Raw genomic sequence first — 18,510 nt, forward strand, 5'->3', positions numbered from 1 at the left:
GGTTGTTCATGAACATGCCAACTAATTTCCTTTCATCTGAGGGTGGCCATCTGGTTCAGGTGGCTGAAACTAGGGCTTCATTTGGCATTTCTACTGAACGATACCAAACAATGAAGCTCATTTTGGAATGGATAAAACAGGCAAACATTAAGCTTCTATAATGACCCAGATCTCAACCTGTTAAAAGTTCGTGGTCTGTCTGTGGGAGAAAACCTAGCAGTTTATATGGTCTCTGACAATTTCTCTTTATGTTTTCCAGTCTGGTCTTTTTGCTGCTCTGACTAGTTGTTAGCCTGATGATGTGTTTCATCTATAAAGCATGGAGGTGGCAGCATAATACTGTGGGGCTGTTTTTACTGACAAACCTACTGATAAACCAAAAGAGTGGTCAAGTACCCAGCCAGAATTATGCCAGAAGCTGGCTGGTGGATGATTTGGTTGAGGTGGATCCAACTAAAGGACATTTGACTAAATATAGAGTCTGCATGCATGATTTCGTTGCAGTGTGGATTATAGAAAATAGGCTTTAAATTCAAACCTCTGCACACAATCTTCTTGTTTTTAAAATAATTAGATTTAGAAATTATGTTTAATTATTCCATGCTGGAAAGAGACGGGTTAGAACACATATTATAAAGTCCCTAATTATAAAGACCTAAAATCCTGTGATAAATGTATGTAAACTTGACAAGAACTGTGCACCCTAGCATGCCTTATTAGGGATTTAACCCTCAAAAATGATTGTATGTTCACATGAAATAAATGAAATGTTACTGGATGCATCACTATTTGTATATATAGGCGGTTCACACTTTGTGCCAACATGATAAAAGGTCAACAGAACCAAATATGCCTGTCCACCCCTGGAATTATAATGGTTTCCACATCCATCCTAAATGAAACCTTATTAAGGGCAAACAAATGTACATCAGCTCCAGTTTTTACAGTTTAATTGTTTCCTGGCTGCAACTCAATGTTTACAAGGCAAAACTGATCTGCAGCGTAATTTTCCCATCAAATTGTTGACTGGAAAGCCAATGAGCAAATTACAGCTTTGAGCACAGATGCAGTTACTTGGTAAACATCAGTCCAAACAAACACGGCCAATATGTCATTCTGTGAAGCAGAAGCTGGTTAAAACCATTAAAAAGACATCATTCTAGCTGCCTTAACAAAACTGAAACCATATTTTCAGCTCCGATGAGGCCGAAGAGATCTCCATCCTTTACAAAACACCGAAGACCTTTTGAACTGAAGGCAATTAATGTTCCAGGGATGTCTGATTTTAGTTTAGCATGAATATGATTCTTATTCTTAAAACAAATCTTACAATCTTACAAAATATATGTTGAGGATGGGGAAGTCTGGTGTATTTAAAATAATTTGTCAATGGAATTCAAAGAGTTATTTATAAGATATGGTATAGAAAGACGTAAAAAGATAGTAAAGACCAAATGTAGTTATGCAATGACCAAAGCTGCCTCAAACTTATTCCACCCCTTCCTGACAAGCATCTTTAATACTTAGTATATTACCTTCTTGTTTTATGATCTGCCATACCCAGACAGCAGCTCCTGGCAGCATTCCTGAGCAACCTAACCCACTGCCTATGCATAAAGGGCTACAGTTCATTAATATCATTTGGTTTGTGTGTTGCAATCACCTTTAAATCCCAACAGAGATTTTCTGAAGAGTTAAAGTCAGGTGACTGATGAAGGCCACCAGTACCCTCTGGGATCACTGTCACGATATCTACCAGGAGTTCCTGATACATGATTGAATCCATCTTGCCACACATGCACTGTAACAACCCCACAGCATCACTGAGCCACAACTATGTTTCACTGTAGTCATGATGTTGTTCCTTCTTCAGATATACTTCTGATCCAAAAGGCCCAAAATGTTTTAAGAGTATTTATGCATCGCTCTGCAAAATGGAATCCCAAAACATCTTTGGGTGATTTATATAGTTGTGAACAAATTATAGCTGACTTTTTTTGTGCTTCTGGATGTACATCTTGGAGTTCATGCATTTACCCCTTCGGTGTTTACTATGTGCCTTACTGTGGAAAGTGAAACCTTAGTGCCAGCTTCCACCAAGCCTTCCTGCAGGTGTTTTTCTGCAATTCGAGTTTTTCTTTTCTCAGGAATCTGGTAGTAGTTGCTGATAGCTTCATCTTTCTGCTACCACATGGTGTAGGAATGCTTCTTTGTCATTTAATGTGTGAGCCAGGCTTCCAACTCTATCTGTAGAAGCTTAGTAACCTTTTCTTTGTTTGTGCAAGTCAATAATCTCTTATCTGACCTGTTTTAAACAATTAACTTGACTGAGCCATATTTCTAACATGCTGTGAAATGTTCCAGGGATGTGTGGCGTTCTATCTGAATGAGTCCTTTATGCAAATTTAAAACTGCTGCAGTCATTAAAAGTAGGATTTTGTGTTAAATTATTGGTGAAATCTTTGTATTACTAGTCATGGCTTTGGACCACAGTAAGAGGCACAAAGAAAACATGGAACAGTGGGGTGAAACTTCGCAGGCGTGACCAGCCTAACACAATTATTCTGAGAGGGCATCAACGACCCATCCAGGAGGTCACAAAAGAACCCAGAACAACATCTAAAGCTCTGCAGCTCTCCCTAGCCTCAATTGTGCTCCTGATTTAATGACAAGAAAGAGACTGGGCTAAAACGGGCTCCATGGGATAGATCTATGGTGAAAAACCTCTGCTGACCAAATGAACCTGCTCAGATTTTCTCAAAAACATCTGATAATCCCAAAGACTTCTTGAAAAAAAAAAAAAACCTGACAGTCAAACATGATTGTGGTATTATGATGGCCTTGGTTTGCTTCCTGCTTTAGTACATGTTGTAATTGATGTAACATTGAATTCGGTTCTCCATCAGAACATTCTAATAAAAAATGTTTTGCAAATAAACAGACCATTCCTGCTTGAAAAACCTCCAATATGTTTAAATTAAAACTATTCTGCACTGAAGAGTGGGCTAAAATCCCTCCACAGGCAGTTCTGCTGCCAAGACTGGTACAACAAGTTACTTTTTACATGGGGCCAGGTTGGCTTGGATGACTTTTTCCCTTAAGAAATTAAATAATTTGAGAACAGCATTTTGCATTTATTCAGGTAAACAAAGACAGAAGCAATCAGTAAGGGGAAATACGTTTTACACCAAACTGTTTCCTGCTGGCTACCATCAATACTGAGTGACAACAAGATTTAATTTAACAAGAGACACTTTCTGACCCGGCTGTGTTATGGATACTGATCTTTTCATCCAGATCCTGAAATAAAACGAATCCAACAGGTTTCCCTGTGGAGTTATTTCTGGAAAGTATAATAATGTAGCACTCTTTTCCCACTTGTCTATCAACCCTGCACCCTGTGGTGTGTCTTGAAGAACACTAAATTGGCAGAAAGAAGTATATATAACCATGTTCCAGTCTCCAGCAGTTCTGCAAGGATAAGAGCTGTTTTCTTTGGTTTGGGTCCAGCTCAGTTAAATGGCAAAAAGCCAGAAGGAGAGCATACACACCATGGGGTATTGTCTCTCCTCTACAATCTTCTTAACTTCATCTCCTTCCTTTGAGTCTTCATAATCTTCATCTCCGCTTCCAAAACCAGATGCCTGAAGCAAACATGAGAGCAGGAAAATAAAAGAAATCAGGACAAAAACATTTAAGAAAGCAGAGAAGATTGAGAGCCATATAGTCAGAGTTCAGGCTGGAGGGTTAGAATATAAACCCAGTCTAAAAAAAAAAAAAAAAAAAGACCTGTTCGATTCTCTTGTATTTCCACCATAATTCCAAGATTAAAAAGATTATATTTAATGGCAAATTTACATTTTAGAGACAGAAACAAATCAAAATCAGCCTTTCCACTGTATTTTAAACTCGAAAAGTAATTTAAAAATACAATTTTCTGACTCAAAATGAGACATATACCTCTTTAAAACAGAAAGGCACTACCATATATAGGTAATTATATAATTTTAGGGTCCGAGACAACATGTCTCGGACCCTAAAAATACCCCCCCAAAAAATACCTTTCTAACAGGAATACAGGTACATGTAAAAAAATGTAAATATTGTGAAAAGGTTCATTATTTTTGTCACTTAGTTCAGGAAGGAAAACTAACATTTATTACGCTGAGTGAAAAACTTCAAGCTTTTATTTCTTGTAATGCTGATGATTTTGGCTTACAGATAATGAAAACCTAAAAACACTGATTATGTGTAGAAAAGTGAGATTTTCAGTTGCTTCTATTCACTACTGCTGTGTTTTACACAACATAGTAAGGCTGTATGATAGTGTATTCCAGGTTGGGTTTTTAAATAAGAACTGATTCTGAAACATTTTACCTGCTAACATACAGGTAACACAGCTATTTAAAGAAAATGGAATGCTGATGACTGTGTTTCCCAAACAAACAATGCTGGTCAGAACTGGAGCAGAGACCATGTTTTCCTGAATGCTACCGGAATTGTAGTTTTTTAATTACAACTTTTGTCACAGCTTGCTTATTCCCGAAGGTTGGTAATTACAGCACGCCAGGGCTTGCCACAGAGTGCTTGTAAATTTCTGGATAGGAAATTTGGTCTGATAAGTATTTATGTGACTGCTCTCAAACAACATTTCCCCAGTTTGATTTCTCTTTCTGACTGGCCATTTTCTTAATGCTCAAGTCTGGTCTTCCCTATATAGCTTCATCACTCTTTGACATCTTGACTGTGTTCTGTGTGCTGTTCCCTATTTTCATTTAGATATTAATTGAACTGTCATGAACTAAAACCAAAAAAAAAAAAAGCAAAGGTTGGAAAAAATTTGGATTTTACACCCTTTTCAAATATTAAATATTAAACCATCAGCCAACACAGAATACAAAATTGACACAAAATCAGAAATGTGAAAGGTCATAATAAAAACATTTTTAAAATCTATCTACAGATATATTGTTTACTTTGTGTAGCATTTTGCAACTAAATGTTACAAAAAAAAAACATCAAACTTTTAAACAGAAGCATTTATTAGATGTTTATTACCCTAAAGGGAAAAGCCTAAATAGTTCAAAATATAGACATTTCTAACATTTTTAAACTGTATGTTTCGAGAATGGTTTAGCACAGGTTTTAAAGCCTTGATCTCATAGACAAGGTAATCTACATGCAGTTTTGTGACATTTAGGCCACCCACCAGAGACTGAAATGACAAACTGATTCATCTTCAAGATATGTTTATTGTCCAACTCTTGTTAGATTTTCTCTCCATGTAGAGGGAACGAAGATTACCTTTTTAATAACAAGTCTGATAAACTAAAAAAATCTGATTTACTGCAGAGATTTAAGATGCTGAGGTCATACTGCAACTAAAGAAATCCTAAGGCAATCTAAAACTTACAAAACATGACTTTCTGTTTTTGGGATTTATTGCAATACTGCGGTTCCACCAGGAGAGGAAGTAAGAGTTCTGGATTTCAACAGCATTGAGCTGTGTGGTCTTGCAGATGGAAAGAGTGTGCCTGTTTTTAATGTAGACTCACATAAGGATCGTCCTCCTCACACTGGTCATTTGGAGCTGTGGGATCTGACTTCAACACCAGCTGCTGAATAGAACCCTGGAGAGGGTGAAGAGTGATAAATGAAAGGGAGAGTTAGTGTTACATGACATCATAATTTGGTTCATTCTATTGCAATTTTTTTGGATGCTTAACAATTATGTCTCGCCTTCACAGTGTTTCCATTTTACATCGATTTTAAAAACGGCAATCTTTTTAGTTTTTGCCCCAGATTTACGTTGCCTTGCAAAACTATTTATACCTGTTCAGCTTTTTCAGGTTAAGATACAATACCACCACAAACCTCAACACATTTTAGTAGAATTGTATGTGATAGACCAAAACAACAGCATAATTGTAAAGTAAAAGGAACTGATACATCGTTTTCAATCTGAAAACGGCTGGTGAGCGTTTGTGTTCTGCCCCATTTACTCTGATAACCCTAAATAAACTCCAGTGCAACAATTAGGCTTCAAACGTCAATCATTACTACATAAAGTCCACCTAAATGTAATTTAGTCTTAGTATAAATGCAGCTCTTTTGTGAAAGTTTCAGCGGTTGTCTAAAGAACACCAGTGAGCAAACAGCACCATGAAGTGCAGGAAACACAGCAGAAAGGCCAGGGAGAAGGTTGAGAAGTTTGAAGCAGGCTTTGGTTCTACACAAAGCTCTGAGCATAGAGCAGCTAAAATTGCAAACCTACCAAGACATGGCTGTCCACCTAAACTAACAGGCTAGGCATAGGGGTTTTTAACCAGAGAAGCACCTAAGAGGCCAGAGGTACCTCTGGAGGAGGTGCAGAAATTCACAGCTAAGAAATCCCACTTATGTTTCCCAAAAGCCATGTAGGGGGCACAACAAGATCTGGACAAGGGTGCTCTGGTCAGATTAGCCAAAAATTTAACAACACTGTGTGGCTGAATATAAGATGTGTGTTCAGGGTCTACACGTGACCCTGAACACACCATTCCCCTAGAAGAAAACCTATTAGAGGCTGCAAAACACTAAAGACTCAGAGGAAGGTTTGCTTTCACACAGGACAACAAGCAAACATACAGCCACGGTTTAGTGGCTGTATGTTTGCCAGGTCAAATCCAACTGAGAATCTGTTGCTGAAAACTGATGTTCACAGACGCTCTCCATCCAGTCATACTGAGCTTGAGCTGTTTTGCAAAGAAGAATGGGGAACAAATGTATTTTAGACATGTAAAGATAGTGGAGAGATACCCCAAAATACCTTCGGTTGTAAACGGGGTCTCTGCCGCTGTGTACCCTGGTCGGCAATAAAATTAACCCGCTTTGGTTATTGCAGGTTGAGGTGGAATATTTGATTTAATTCTCAGATAAAGCTTTGAGATAATCAGAGAATGCAACAGCTTTACATACAGATGACTAGAATGCTGGCACTTTGAAGCTCTAAATCTCAGTTTATAGCAACACAACCATTTACTTTTATGTTTATTTATAGATTACTGCCTAAAGTGTGGTCTAAACTGTCATATGGGATCAAAAAGGTAGGAATTAAAACCACAAAGTCCTCCCAAAGGAGATTCAGCCATGTTTGTTGACATGGAGATAAAGCCAGGAGACAAACACCTGTTTTTAATGGAACAAGGCACTGCCTGTGAAATTTCAACGTGGTATGATAAACAGAGGAGGGTGGAACAAATGGAGAAAAAGAAAAGGAATGGGTAGATAAGAGCCAGATCAGCAAGCCAAATCACAGACATCTGTTTGTGCAGTAAACAACACATCTGAAACAAAATGTGCCACGCAATCCTCTCTGCAGCTTTCAACCATGGGAAGTTGTGACTCCATTGGTTTGCTTGTACAGCTAATTAATTAAATGAATGTAAACATTCATAAAACTGTTTGGATCTGGGGATGCAAATGGGACATGAGGTTAGTAACCAAATGTTCTGTTAAACTACAACCAACCCATATTGAAGTGAAAATATCTTTGTCATGATTGGAGTGAAAACACAAGACTAAGCCACCTGAGACAGAACCGTTTCCATCTGAAGCAGTGGCATTAGTTCAGGAATTAAGAAGGTGCACTTTTGATGGCTGAAGGATGGCAACTAAGTCTTTCTGAAACTTTTCACCACCAGTGTTTCTTCCCCATAAACTCGTGTCAACTAAAATCTTATTTGTAGCTCTAGTACAAAAGAGGACATAAATAAACCCAAACTGAAACAGAATCTTTAATTGTTGGCATGTTGTTGCTCAAGCTAACATCAGAACTACAGCACAGCTAGCAGCTGCTGGAAGTTAGAAAAGTAGTAGATTAAAATCCTATAAACCACTTCCACAAAGGTGTGCCAAAGACCCGGAGGATTTGGGATAAGGCATTTATTTCTTAGAGGACAACAATTACAGTTAGCATGAACTTTAGTATTAGCACTGCATGGATGGATGGATCAAACGGACGGATGGACACAAGGACATCAGAACAGAAAGATGAACGGTTGGATGAATGGACAGACCGATGGATGAGAGGATGGCTGGATAGAGAAACAGGCAGGTGGATGAATGGATGGACTGATACATAATCAATGTGGAAACAACCTGATGGATATGGATGAACTGATGGATACCATCTATTTCCTTCTTTGATATTTCATGAATGGAATAATCCCTAACTAATATTCCGTACCTTTCCACACTGTATGGGAACCCTGAAAGTTTCTTCTTGAAACAAAAGTTGTGTCACTATCTTCTCTATCTCTATGATCAAAATAATAACTTGAAGGCAAAGGTCTTGATGTAAATCTGTAGATTTCTATCTTCTCTTCCTTTTAGGAAGAGACCTTTCAACAATAGCAAACTATGGCTCATAAAGTGCTGCAAACAACAACTAACTCAATCAAACCCAAGAGCTGGAATGAGATCATGTGTAAAACAAAGTCAAATCTGGGGAATTGTATTGTTTTATTTTTCCTGCGTGTTCATCCAAAGCTGAATCAGGCCTGTTATTTCTCTCAAAGAAATGATTTCTGACTGAGCTGCCAATTCAAACACCGAGCAGCTGAACAGACACCAGTACTCCTCTTTGTCTGAATGTAGAGGCAGGGGAGTGATGAAAAAACATGGAGCTTACTCTGAGGAGATGGGCAGAAGCCAATGAATGAGATTAATTGTCTTATAGTAACCATATTGAAGGTTCATGGCTCCTGAGCATCTATATGTGCAACCTATGGTTCACATTATGCAGTTAGCGAAGGGAAATGTCTAAGTAGCAAAGATATGAGACACTAATCGCCCCTGAAGGGAGTGAATCCAGAATCCAGGTCAATGCCACTTCATTAGCAGTTTGCAATGTAATATTCGGTTTACAGCTTTCACGAGAGCTAATTGAGTTGGCAATACCTTTATATGTGGATGTGTAACAAGGTGAAGATGTTTTGGATGCTACTCATTCACATTTACATTCTTTGCTTCAGGGTTAGAGAAAATAAGGTAAAAAATAAGATCACACTGACGTTAATCACTGAATTACAAAAAATAATGACAAGGGGCAAACTCATGGAAGAAGAAATTAAAGGACATTTTTAAACCTTTTCATTTCTGAAAGTTAAAAATCAAACCCTGGTTAAAATGAAATTATACCAATTTTATTATTTTAAACAAGATTGTTCTACAGTATAGACTGAAATGATTCTAATTAAATCCCTGATTTCCCCAGAAAATGCATCAGAAGTTGAAAACAAAAGAGAACTACTGGATTAATTGTTCCAAAGGTAAATAGACTCCTCTATGGAGTCGAAAACAATCATAGGGAGCCTTACATAAAAACCTCCCCTCCTGGTTCTAAGACGTTCTATAAAAGCTTCTTGGATTTCTCTAATACAATCTTGAAGACATAAAACGTTTATGATAGGAACCTGCTCCTTTTCTTTTTTCCAACTAAGATCTTATAGGGTTTCCATCACATGAACCTGCTCTTTAGTGAACTTCCAGAGAAGGTTCCCATCTTACATCCAAACATCAAACTTCAGACTCAGTCAGTCCATCTTTGTCCTAATTTTCATTTACAAAAGTACAAAGTTCACTATGAAATTATGGCAGATTTTTACAGAATATCTGTAATAACGATCTGCTCTGAAGAGGGATTATTAGTGTGTTTATATTATAAACTTTATGATGAGGCATTCAGAACCCGATAAAAGATCAGATCAGTACTGCTCAGACTAGGACCCTACTAACTAAACAAATTGCTGATATTCACTTTACCTCAAACTATTTCCCCTCATAAGACAAACAATGCATTTTGTCACAGTTACACAGAAGAAGATTGTTAAAGTATTGGAGCATTTACTGTTTTATTGTCCTTTACGACAACACTGAGGGTTGAACTCATCACTGCACCTCCTGCACTTCTGAATATCTAAACCCCTGAGCATGTTTACACCTACTTCAGGGGATCAGGCTTTCTATGCTTCCATATTTATCGGTGATTAGGTCCACTTTTAAGTCTCCACTCGCACACAGTATTGGCCAACAGAGACGAGAGAGAAGCTCAGCCATATTTCAGATCTGTAAATCACAAACAGCTTGCCATTTATGAGCTCCCATCGGAGTAGACAGCACTCAGACACATGTGATCTTTCATTCTGTGTTCTCCTGGGGTGGCCGTAAGTTGCCAACAAAGATGACTGTGTTCACATCAAAAAATGCAAAAGAGACAACTGCCCAAACATTACATCTGCCTCTGCAGACTAGCTCTGGATTTAATCGTCACTCTGAACTCACTGATCCAAAAATACTGACATCAGGAATGAGGAATAAAACTACCTGGATTACCAGCTGTCAAACACATCTAAGAAAAGACAGAGCAGGAACGTCCCAAAGGGGTTTCTGTTATTAAAAATGATGGGTGGGAAGTAGCGTCACTTTGCACTCATGCACACATTTACACAGGTCGACATCAGTAAATAAAGACTCACCACAAAGCGAGGAAGGCCTGTTCCACCGGCATTCCCCACGAAGATCCCTGAGCTGGCCTCGAAAGTTAGAGGCCTGGCACTCCTGGAGAAAGCCACTTTGTGGTATTCCTCACAGTCCATGTAGAGACGGATCTAAAGGGAAAGAAAATGGGCACACAGAAAAAGTCTGGAAACTTAGTAAAATATTTGTAAGACAAACTAAATGATTACTGATTACTATTCAGATTATAGCACACAAGCTATACATATATATATATATATATACATACATACATATATACATACATACATACATACATAAATATATATATATATACATACATACATACATACATATATATATATATATATATATATATATATATATATATATATATATGTATATAATGATACAACACAGCTAGATTGAGTGAAAGGTTTTCCATTTACAGCAACCATCAGATTGCACTGAACGTTGACTTATCTTAGGTATGTGGCGACCGTGGAGAGAAACGACTTCCTTTTAACAGGAAATACCCCCCAGCAGAGCTGTCTCAGCATGAGCAGCAACCTACTGTGATTGGCTGAGGGTGTATGGTCCAGAAAGAAGACAGAAACAAACAAGTACCGAGCCAGGAATACTTTCATTACAAAAAAAATATATTTTGGAAGCTCAACAACAATGACGCCACATCAGTTTGACTTCTGTACTAAAAAAATTTTTTATTCTTGTTCTCCTACAAAAACGAGAAAGATACGATAACAACTGTTATAACCTTCGCCAAGGAAGTCACGTTTTTATTGCCGTTTGTCTGTTAGCAAAATATTTTAAAACGTTATGAAAGGATTTGGATGAAAATTTCAGACAAGGCGTGCATTAGGACAAGGAAAAGATGATTTAATTATGGTGGTGATGCTGAGCACCATCTGGATCCTGGATGCTTTTGAAGAAATATTTATCATTGCCAGACCATGGTGCGACAACTTGGAATTCCTACATAGTTCGTCACCCTGTCAGCGGCTGACATGCAGTGGCCTTGGCGGAGGTCTGCGAACTCAGAGCTTTTCTAGTCCATGTTTTCAAAAAGAGTAGTTTTTGTTCTCCTCTATTATTTATAGTTTGACTTCTAAGAAAAAAAAAAACTTTTTAAAGTTATTACTGAGAGCTGCACGGCTCAATAGAGCCATGATTCTGTTTCAGTCTGGGTACAGTAGGAATACATTATACAGGATTCATACTGTGTATAAATAGATTCATATCTGGTAGAACTAATATATTTATGAAAAATCTCAAAGTCTAAAATCATCACTCCTGAGAGCTAAAGGAATGCACAGCTCAGCTTTGATTCTGCATTAGTCTGATCACTTTCTGTTCTTCATTTATCTTAACATCTATTATTTATTCTTTTTCACCTCTAATTATGACTAGAAGAATTTCAGTTCATGGATTTTGTTTAATAGGAGCAATTGTATTTATTGGAAATAAAAGTCATCACTAATAACAGTGATACATGTGTCAGTGCTCTGACTTAGTTTCTCTAGATTACTACAAGGTTCTTGTTCTCCTCCATCAGTGATGTTCTAGCTTTGAAAGAGTTTATGGAAATGGTGGATGCATGCAAGAATCCCACTTACCTCTGCACCTTGCACTGTCATGGTAAACCTTGCCCATCGTCCTGTCAGGTCTCCCATTTTGAATGACGCTGCCTCTCTGGACCCACTTGTGGTTTCTGAGTCCGTGTAGTACAATATGACGTTCTGGGCACCATCCTCCACCTCTGACAAGGCTACACCTAACTGTACAATCTGATCAATCCAACCAAAACAAATAAAATGCATCAACCTAATGGGCCCGATAGCTCAGTTACTGCAAACAGGACCAATAAAGGGAAGTAATAAAATTAAACTGTGACAATGTCTCACACTCTGATATGCATCAGTGATGGCGAAAAGCACACCGCCGTGCCGTGTGGTTGGTTTCGCCGTCACCGTGATGGCAAAGTCATGATGGAACGGATCTGGGATGAATGACTTGGTGAGGCGGCCCACGTTTGCATCTGGGCCAAAGCTGTAGGCCGGGTAGCCCTCGAATCCGGTGACAAAGGAGACAGAGGGGGGAAGGGGAACGCCGATCAACTCTGTCAGGTCCAACGAGCTTTGAGAACCACGGTCTGCCACAAAACAAACAAAAGTGCAAAGTGTGTGAGTGGAGAAAATGAAGAAAACACATTTGTTCTCCACTAGTTCATCAGAGGTCATCATTGGCCTCCCACCACCTTCAACCCAGAAGAAAACAAAATGGTCGACAAAAGGCTGCATAGGAGCTGACTGCTGCCACATGGAAAAATGCTGAGGATGGAACAGAAAGTCTAGACAGCAGAATGTGGAGTTTGTATTAGTAGTCCCTCATTACTAGGATGCACCTAGGGATGCCATTTATCATGAAAAAGATGCAGTTTCCAGCTGGTGGTTCAAAAACATAGAATAAAAGTGTGTTTACAAAGAAGATAGTGCTTTGGGGATTTCCTCATATTACTAAATATGAGTAAAAACCTATTGTGAAATTCTATGGTTATTTAAAAAAAAAAAAATCACATAAAAAGCGAAAAGATTCAGCTTCCTATTTTCCGTCTTATCAGTACACTGTAAAAATTAACCAAATTATTAACATGAAGTACAAACTAAAATGCTTCCATCAGTTACTGGCACCATTAACTACATAATTAAATAGGTAGTGAATTAACATTTTGTGATGAAAAAGCCTGTTAAAATCTATGTACTGGGGCAAGTTATCCATGCCTGATAGGAAAAGCTGTCAGTCAAATTCGCTTTTGGTCTTTTATCACACTAAAATGTCAGTCAGTATGACTAAAACAAAGCAGTTTTCACACAGCAATTTGAATACCCACCCTGTATGTGAAATCATAAATGGCCCCTTCATTAAAATCATAGATTAACTGATTGACATCTCAAAATCACTAGCAAAAAATCTTTTTTTTAAATTGCTGAAAATGAAGTGGTCAGCACGGCTCCCAAGAGCCACCAGCAACACTGAAGGGGCTGCAGTAGTTTTCGGTTAGCGCTGGTTGTGTGGCATGTGTCAACAATCTCTGGTATTCATCATATGTCCAAACGTAAGAGCAGGGTAAGAAGACAGATGCCAAACTGGTCTGTGTCAAAGTGTGTCATTTTTTAACTTTCAGTCGACTCTCAAAGGCAAGTTTGGTGCAAAAACAAAACATCAACAAAACAACACAATGCCTCAGTTAAAGCTGGCGCTGGAAGGATCATACTCTGAATAACAGTTTTTCAAGGTATTTTTCCAGCATAACTGCATCCAAGCATACATTAAAGTCAGCCATTGACTAGCTTCACTAGAAGAAACATGACATTTTGGAATGGCCTGATCAGAATTCAGAACAAAATCTGACAAATTCTGTAGTCACTCGAAGAGGGATGTGGACAAGAAATCTCCTCACAATCAGAGATTTGTAGAACTTTTCCAAGACAAACTGGGCAAATGTTGCCGAATCAAGCTGTACATGCTGACAGACTCCTGCCATAGCCAACTGAACGCTAAATGTGAATCAAAAAGTGGTTCAACAAAGTATTTGTTTTAGTGTGCACACAAATGCAATCTTTACATCTCCCCATACCCCAATTTAATTGTTTTTCAGTTGAATTATACAAAATAAATATTGCATTATATGTGAAAAAAGGTTGTGAAATGATTCATATTGTTCTTTTTTCTTAAAAAAAAAGTAAAAAAATATATATATTAAATATACCTTTAACAGGTCATATTTATCGGGTCCAGTATATGTAGGGTCTTGAGCAATCTGAAAATACAGGAGCCAATTGTAGCCTACAGCTCAATTTTCACCCATTAATGGGTTAATCCTGGTTTGGACCAGGACTCGGTAGTTACTCCTGGTTTGAGCAGGAAGTGGGATATAAACGTCACATTTAACAACAAGCTGATTTCCTTCTAACAGGTTTTGGATCAGACCACAACACACACAGTCATGTCTCAGCCTGATTCAACCTTCTTCACTTCCATCTCGAGGAGTTCGGACATTTGACAACATCTCAGGTACACCCAATAAGGTTTGCCAGTAGACCAGGAAGGGGTTTCCATCTGTCTGATGCCAACACCCATTTCATCATATTCTGTGAAATTACCTGCTACAGATGTTTTCCTCCATGAGTGTTTAAAAAGGAGCTGTTATTTCTCTTAGACATTTACAAGCAGACTACAAATCTCCAATCACCACAACTCTTTCTTCCTCAAACTTTCCTCCACACCTTGTTCTCCTTATAAGGAAGACCTTCTGAAACAATGGTCTGTTCTTTCTACATGCACAGGCAGCATGTTGTATATTCTGGGCACCTGGAAAGTATTAGGCTTCACTAATACATACGTGCTGCGCAGTGGCAGCTCCTGCAAATTAGGCTCACCACACGGTGTGTGTTTTTGAGTGAAGTGGCAGACAAAGACAAAAAAATACAAAGAAAGTTGAAAAGGCAGACTTGCACAGTTACAACATGAAGACTTCCACGTGTACTCTGAGTGGATATGTCTCTGTAAGCTTTAATTGGACTCAAACCCCTGCAGATAGTGGCTAGTAAACAAAACCACTGCATTTTAAAGTGATCTGCTGTGCAGCCTCCACTGCTGCTTTAAAATATTTTATGGCCAGGTCATGAGGTGACGTTTCTACTTAAACATGCAGTTTTTCTGTGATTTTGCAAACAGTTCTTGGAACACCAATTTGCTGAAATTACAGGAAACTGCAAATGTTTTGAGTCTCAACCACTTTATAACATTTACTGTTCTAATTTTCAAAACTGCTCAATATCTGAATGAAAAGAGTGCCTCTGAGGAACAATTTCCAAGTGCCACAGATTCTCGATTGGATTTAGGAATGAACTTTGATGAAGCCATTCAAGCAAATAAATGATCTGCTGTAAATCATTGTATTGTAGCTGCGGCTGGAAGGTGAACCTTCACCCCGCTCTCAAGTCTTTTTCAGTCTCTAACAGATTTTCTTCTAGGATTTCTCTGTTTTTAGCACCAACCCTCTTCCTATCAACTCTGGTCAACGTTTTTGTCCCTGGTGAAGAAAAGCATTCCCACAAATACGTTTGCCCATAGGGAAAAAAAATTCTGTTTTAGTCTCTTCTTACCAGAGCACCTTCTTCCGCATGTTTGCTGTGTTCCCTAGATAGCTTGTGGCAGACTACAGTTGAGACATTTTATGGCTTTCCTCCAAAGTTTTATTTTGTCACTCTTTAATAAAGACTAGATTTGTGAAGTGGATGACAAACAGTTCTATCAACAGATTCCCCCACCTTAACAATGGATTTTTGCAGCTCCTCCAGTGTTTACTATGGACCTCTTGGCTGCTGCTCTGATAAATGAACTCACTTTCCCTGGCCTGTCGGTTTTAGGTGGACGTCCAAGTCTTGGTATGTTTGCAGTTGTGCCGTATTCTTTCCATTTTAGGATGATGTATTAAACAGGGCTTTGTGAGATGTTCAATTACACACAAGGATACTATTAACTAATTATATAAATTCTGAAAGAAGTTGGTCGCCCTTGATTTTATTTAGGGCTAACAGAGTAAAAGGGGGCTGAATACAAATGCATGCACATGTATATAAACCTTGTCAGATTTCTATTTGAAAAAAAGCAAACTATGTATCATTTTCCTTGTTTCAGAGTTACACAACACTTTGTTGGTCAATCACTCAAAAGGTCTGTGGCTGTAACACGTATACATTTCAAAAATCTCAATGGGTATGACTGCTATCGCAGGAAACTATAAAACTAAACATTTACTTTTTACAAATGAAGCATTTTAAAACCTCTTGCAAGCTATCTTGGCATTTTTAGATTATTCTGCTGATACTGTGAAATCTACAGTAGCTCTAGCTAAAGTAGGAAAAAATTTCCAAGTCATCTTTGACCCATATCTGATTCTGAACACAAAAACCTGGAATCAGAAACTGGTGACTGGCTTACTGGCAGCCTTGCTTCTTGGACATTAACTTTCCTCAATATTCTTTGCAGCCCTGAAATCCTGCCAAAGCGTATTTGCCAGAATTCCCACAGCTCAGCTCGTCACTTTTAGTTCTAGCTCTTTAGTGTGACTTCACTGCAGATGTTGCTCCTCTGGGTCAGAAACCCGACAGCCAAACATATCGCCATGAAAATGGGGGCTACAATCTCTGCGCTCGGTGAATGTTCTTATGAGCTTCAGGGTAGGTCTGTTCCATTTCCATGCATTGAACTGATGACATGTCAGCTGATGATAATCAAGGAATTTGGCATTCAGTAATATTATCCTCATCATGCTCAGCAGAATAAAACCAAAACAGCAGAGAGCCGGCAAAGTATCTGCAGTGAGAAACTTATTTGGGTCAGGGTGTGGTCCCCAAAAGTAATCAGGCTTGGATGTATTTGTGCACCACCTGCACTGGAACACAACAAAAGGGGGTTACAGTAAAGCAGAGTTTGCTTTTCATGGAATCAAGGCTGCAAATCACTGAAAGACGAAACAGGCTTGGTAGGATAAACTCCCTTTTCCTGTGAAAAAATACAACTTATTGGACCACCAGCTTTATAAATGGAGAGAACACTACTTTTCTAATCATTTATTGAGTGCTAAAATGTATATCATGTGAAACAAAGTCTACAGTATTGTGAAAAATCTTGAACAATCTGTTATAAGCAGCCTCACATATAGACATTTGTTCTAATTTATTTGGGTAATTAAATAAATAAATCTTAAAGTTAATACAGTTTGACAGACAGAAATTAGTATTTTAGCACCAATATAACAGACATTTCATGTATGTTGGAAAGGAGGATAAGCAGAGGGTTGGTATGACAAAACAAGATGCTAAGAAAAAGGTGAGGGGAGGTAGATGGTCTGCTTTAGTGACATTTATGCTGTGCAGTCTAATTGATTAAAGGCAGCCCTACCTACTAACAAGATTACTATTAACTTAAAATGTCATACAGTAGATGACAAATGTTTCTGTTGAAGGATTCTACACACAGTGTTCATACATGTCTCAAGGTCTAAAGCACTTAAAACAAAAGGTAGCACCCAGTGGGTGACGTAGCAGGAAATCATGGATAAAAAGTTAATTTAAACACTTTTTTATACCAATGTTTTTGGGGTACCATTATGTGGGGCACTGACCACTTCTTTTTTTTTTTTATCTATAAATATATAATTGTTTGCAGTAAAAAGGGTCACATGTTTCATTCAACTAGACAATATGTTAAGTTTCTAACGTCAATTAAAAAGGATCACTATTTGACTGGCAGAGTAAAGGCAATGATGGCAGTGATGAATTGTGAAAAGGTTGGGCAGTTCTAAGTAAACTGCTAAGACCACACAGCTAGGGTATTTAAATTGTAAATGTATATTTGCATGAGCAAGACCTCACTCAACACAAAGCTGCTGTGTTTGAACTGAGCTTAAGTGCCAAGCCTGCAGCAGCCTAAAGGAGAGGGCAGGAAAAAAACTGTCAGACATAAGGTCATCTGGTTCTGGTTGATGTCAGAAACTAAAATACTTTACTCCTTTTTGTGAATATTCACAGAGGAAACCCAATGCTTTTTTATATATTTCTTTTATATTCTAAAACAAAACATTGGATAACTGTAGGTTGGGTGGTCTATTTGTTGGTGACTTGCAAACTGGAATATAGTGTTCTAACCTGGCTAGATTTGATTGTAATGTTGTGATGCTGTATGTAATCCCGAAGAAATGTAATGTCTAATGGATTTTATCTATTAAATTAGGGATGCAACACTCATTTGATACGTTTTCCAATCATACCACTAATCTACTCATTGTTACTTAAAGTAAAAGCTACCAAAGCTAACCACTATTCAAGCTAACCTCAATTTTTAACTATTTAAATCCGCTACTCGGGATAAAGGCGACTTGTTACGCTAAATCCTACTCCAGCTAAAAGCTACTTTGCCTACTCCAAC

The 18,510-nt window shown here is 38.1% G+C and overlaps 1 protein-coding gene across 3 annotated transcripts in view; it reads right to left on the reverse strand.

The window, feature by feature from the left end:
• The window catches only part of LOC124858033 (collagen alpha-1(XVIII) chain-like), an 84,309-nt gene that overhangs the window by 25,465 nt on the left and 40,334 nt on the right, over positions 1-18,510 (reverse strand). For all 3 annotated transcript variants that reach the window (XM_047349740.1, XM_047349739.1, XM_047349741.1), the window contains exons 3-7: positions 12,420-12,667; positions 12,132-12,302; positions 10,518-10,649; positions 5,556-5,630; positions 3,552-3,644 (exon numbers count right to left, since the gene is read on the reverse strand). In XM_047349740.1, coding sequence (XP_047205696.1) covers positions 3,552-3,644; positions 5,556-5,630; positions 10,518-10,649; positions 12,132-12,302; positions 12,420-12,667 — 719 coding nt within the window. The remainder of the gene's footprint in view (positions 1-3,551; positions 3,645-5,555; positions 5,631-10,517; positions 10,650-12,131; positions 12,303-12,419; positions 12,668-18,510) is intronic.

The sequence above is a fragment of the Girardinichthys multiradiatus genome, chromosome 21 (genome assembly GCF_021462225.1).
Source record: "Girardinichthys multiradiatus isolate DD_20200921_A chromosome 21, DD_fGirMul_XY1, whole genome shotgun sequence".
Taxonomy (NCBI): Eukaryota; Metazoa; Chordata; class Actinopteri; order Cyprinodontiformes; family Goodeidae; genus Girardinichthys; species Girardinichthys multiradiatus.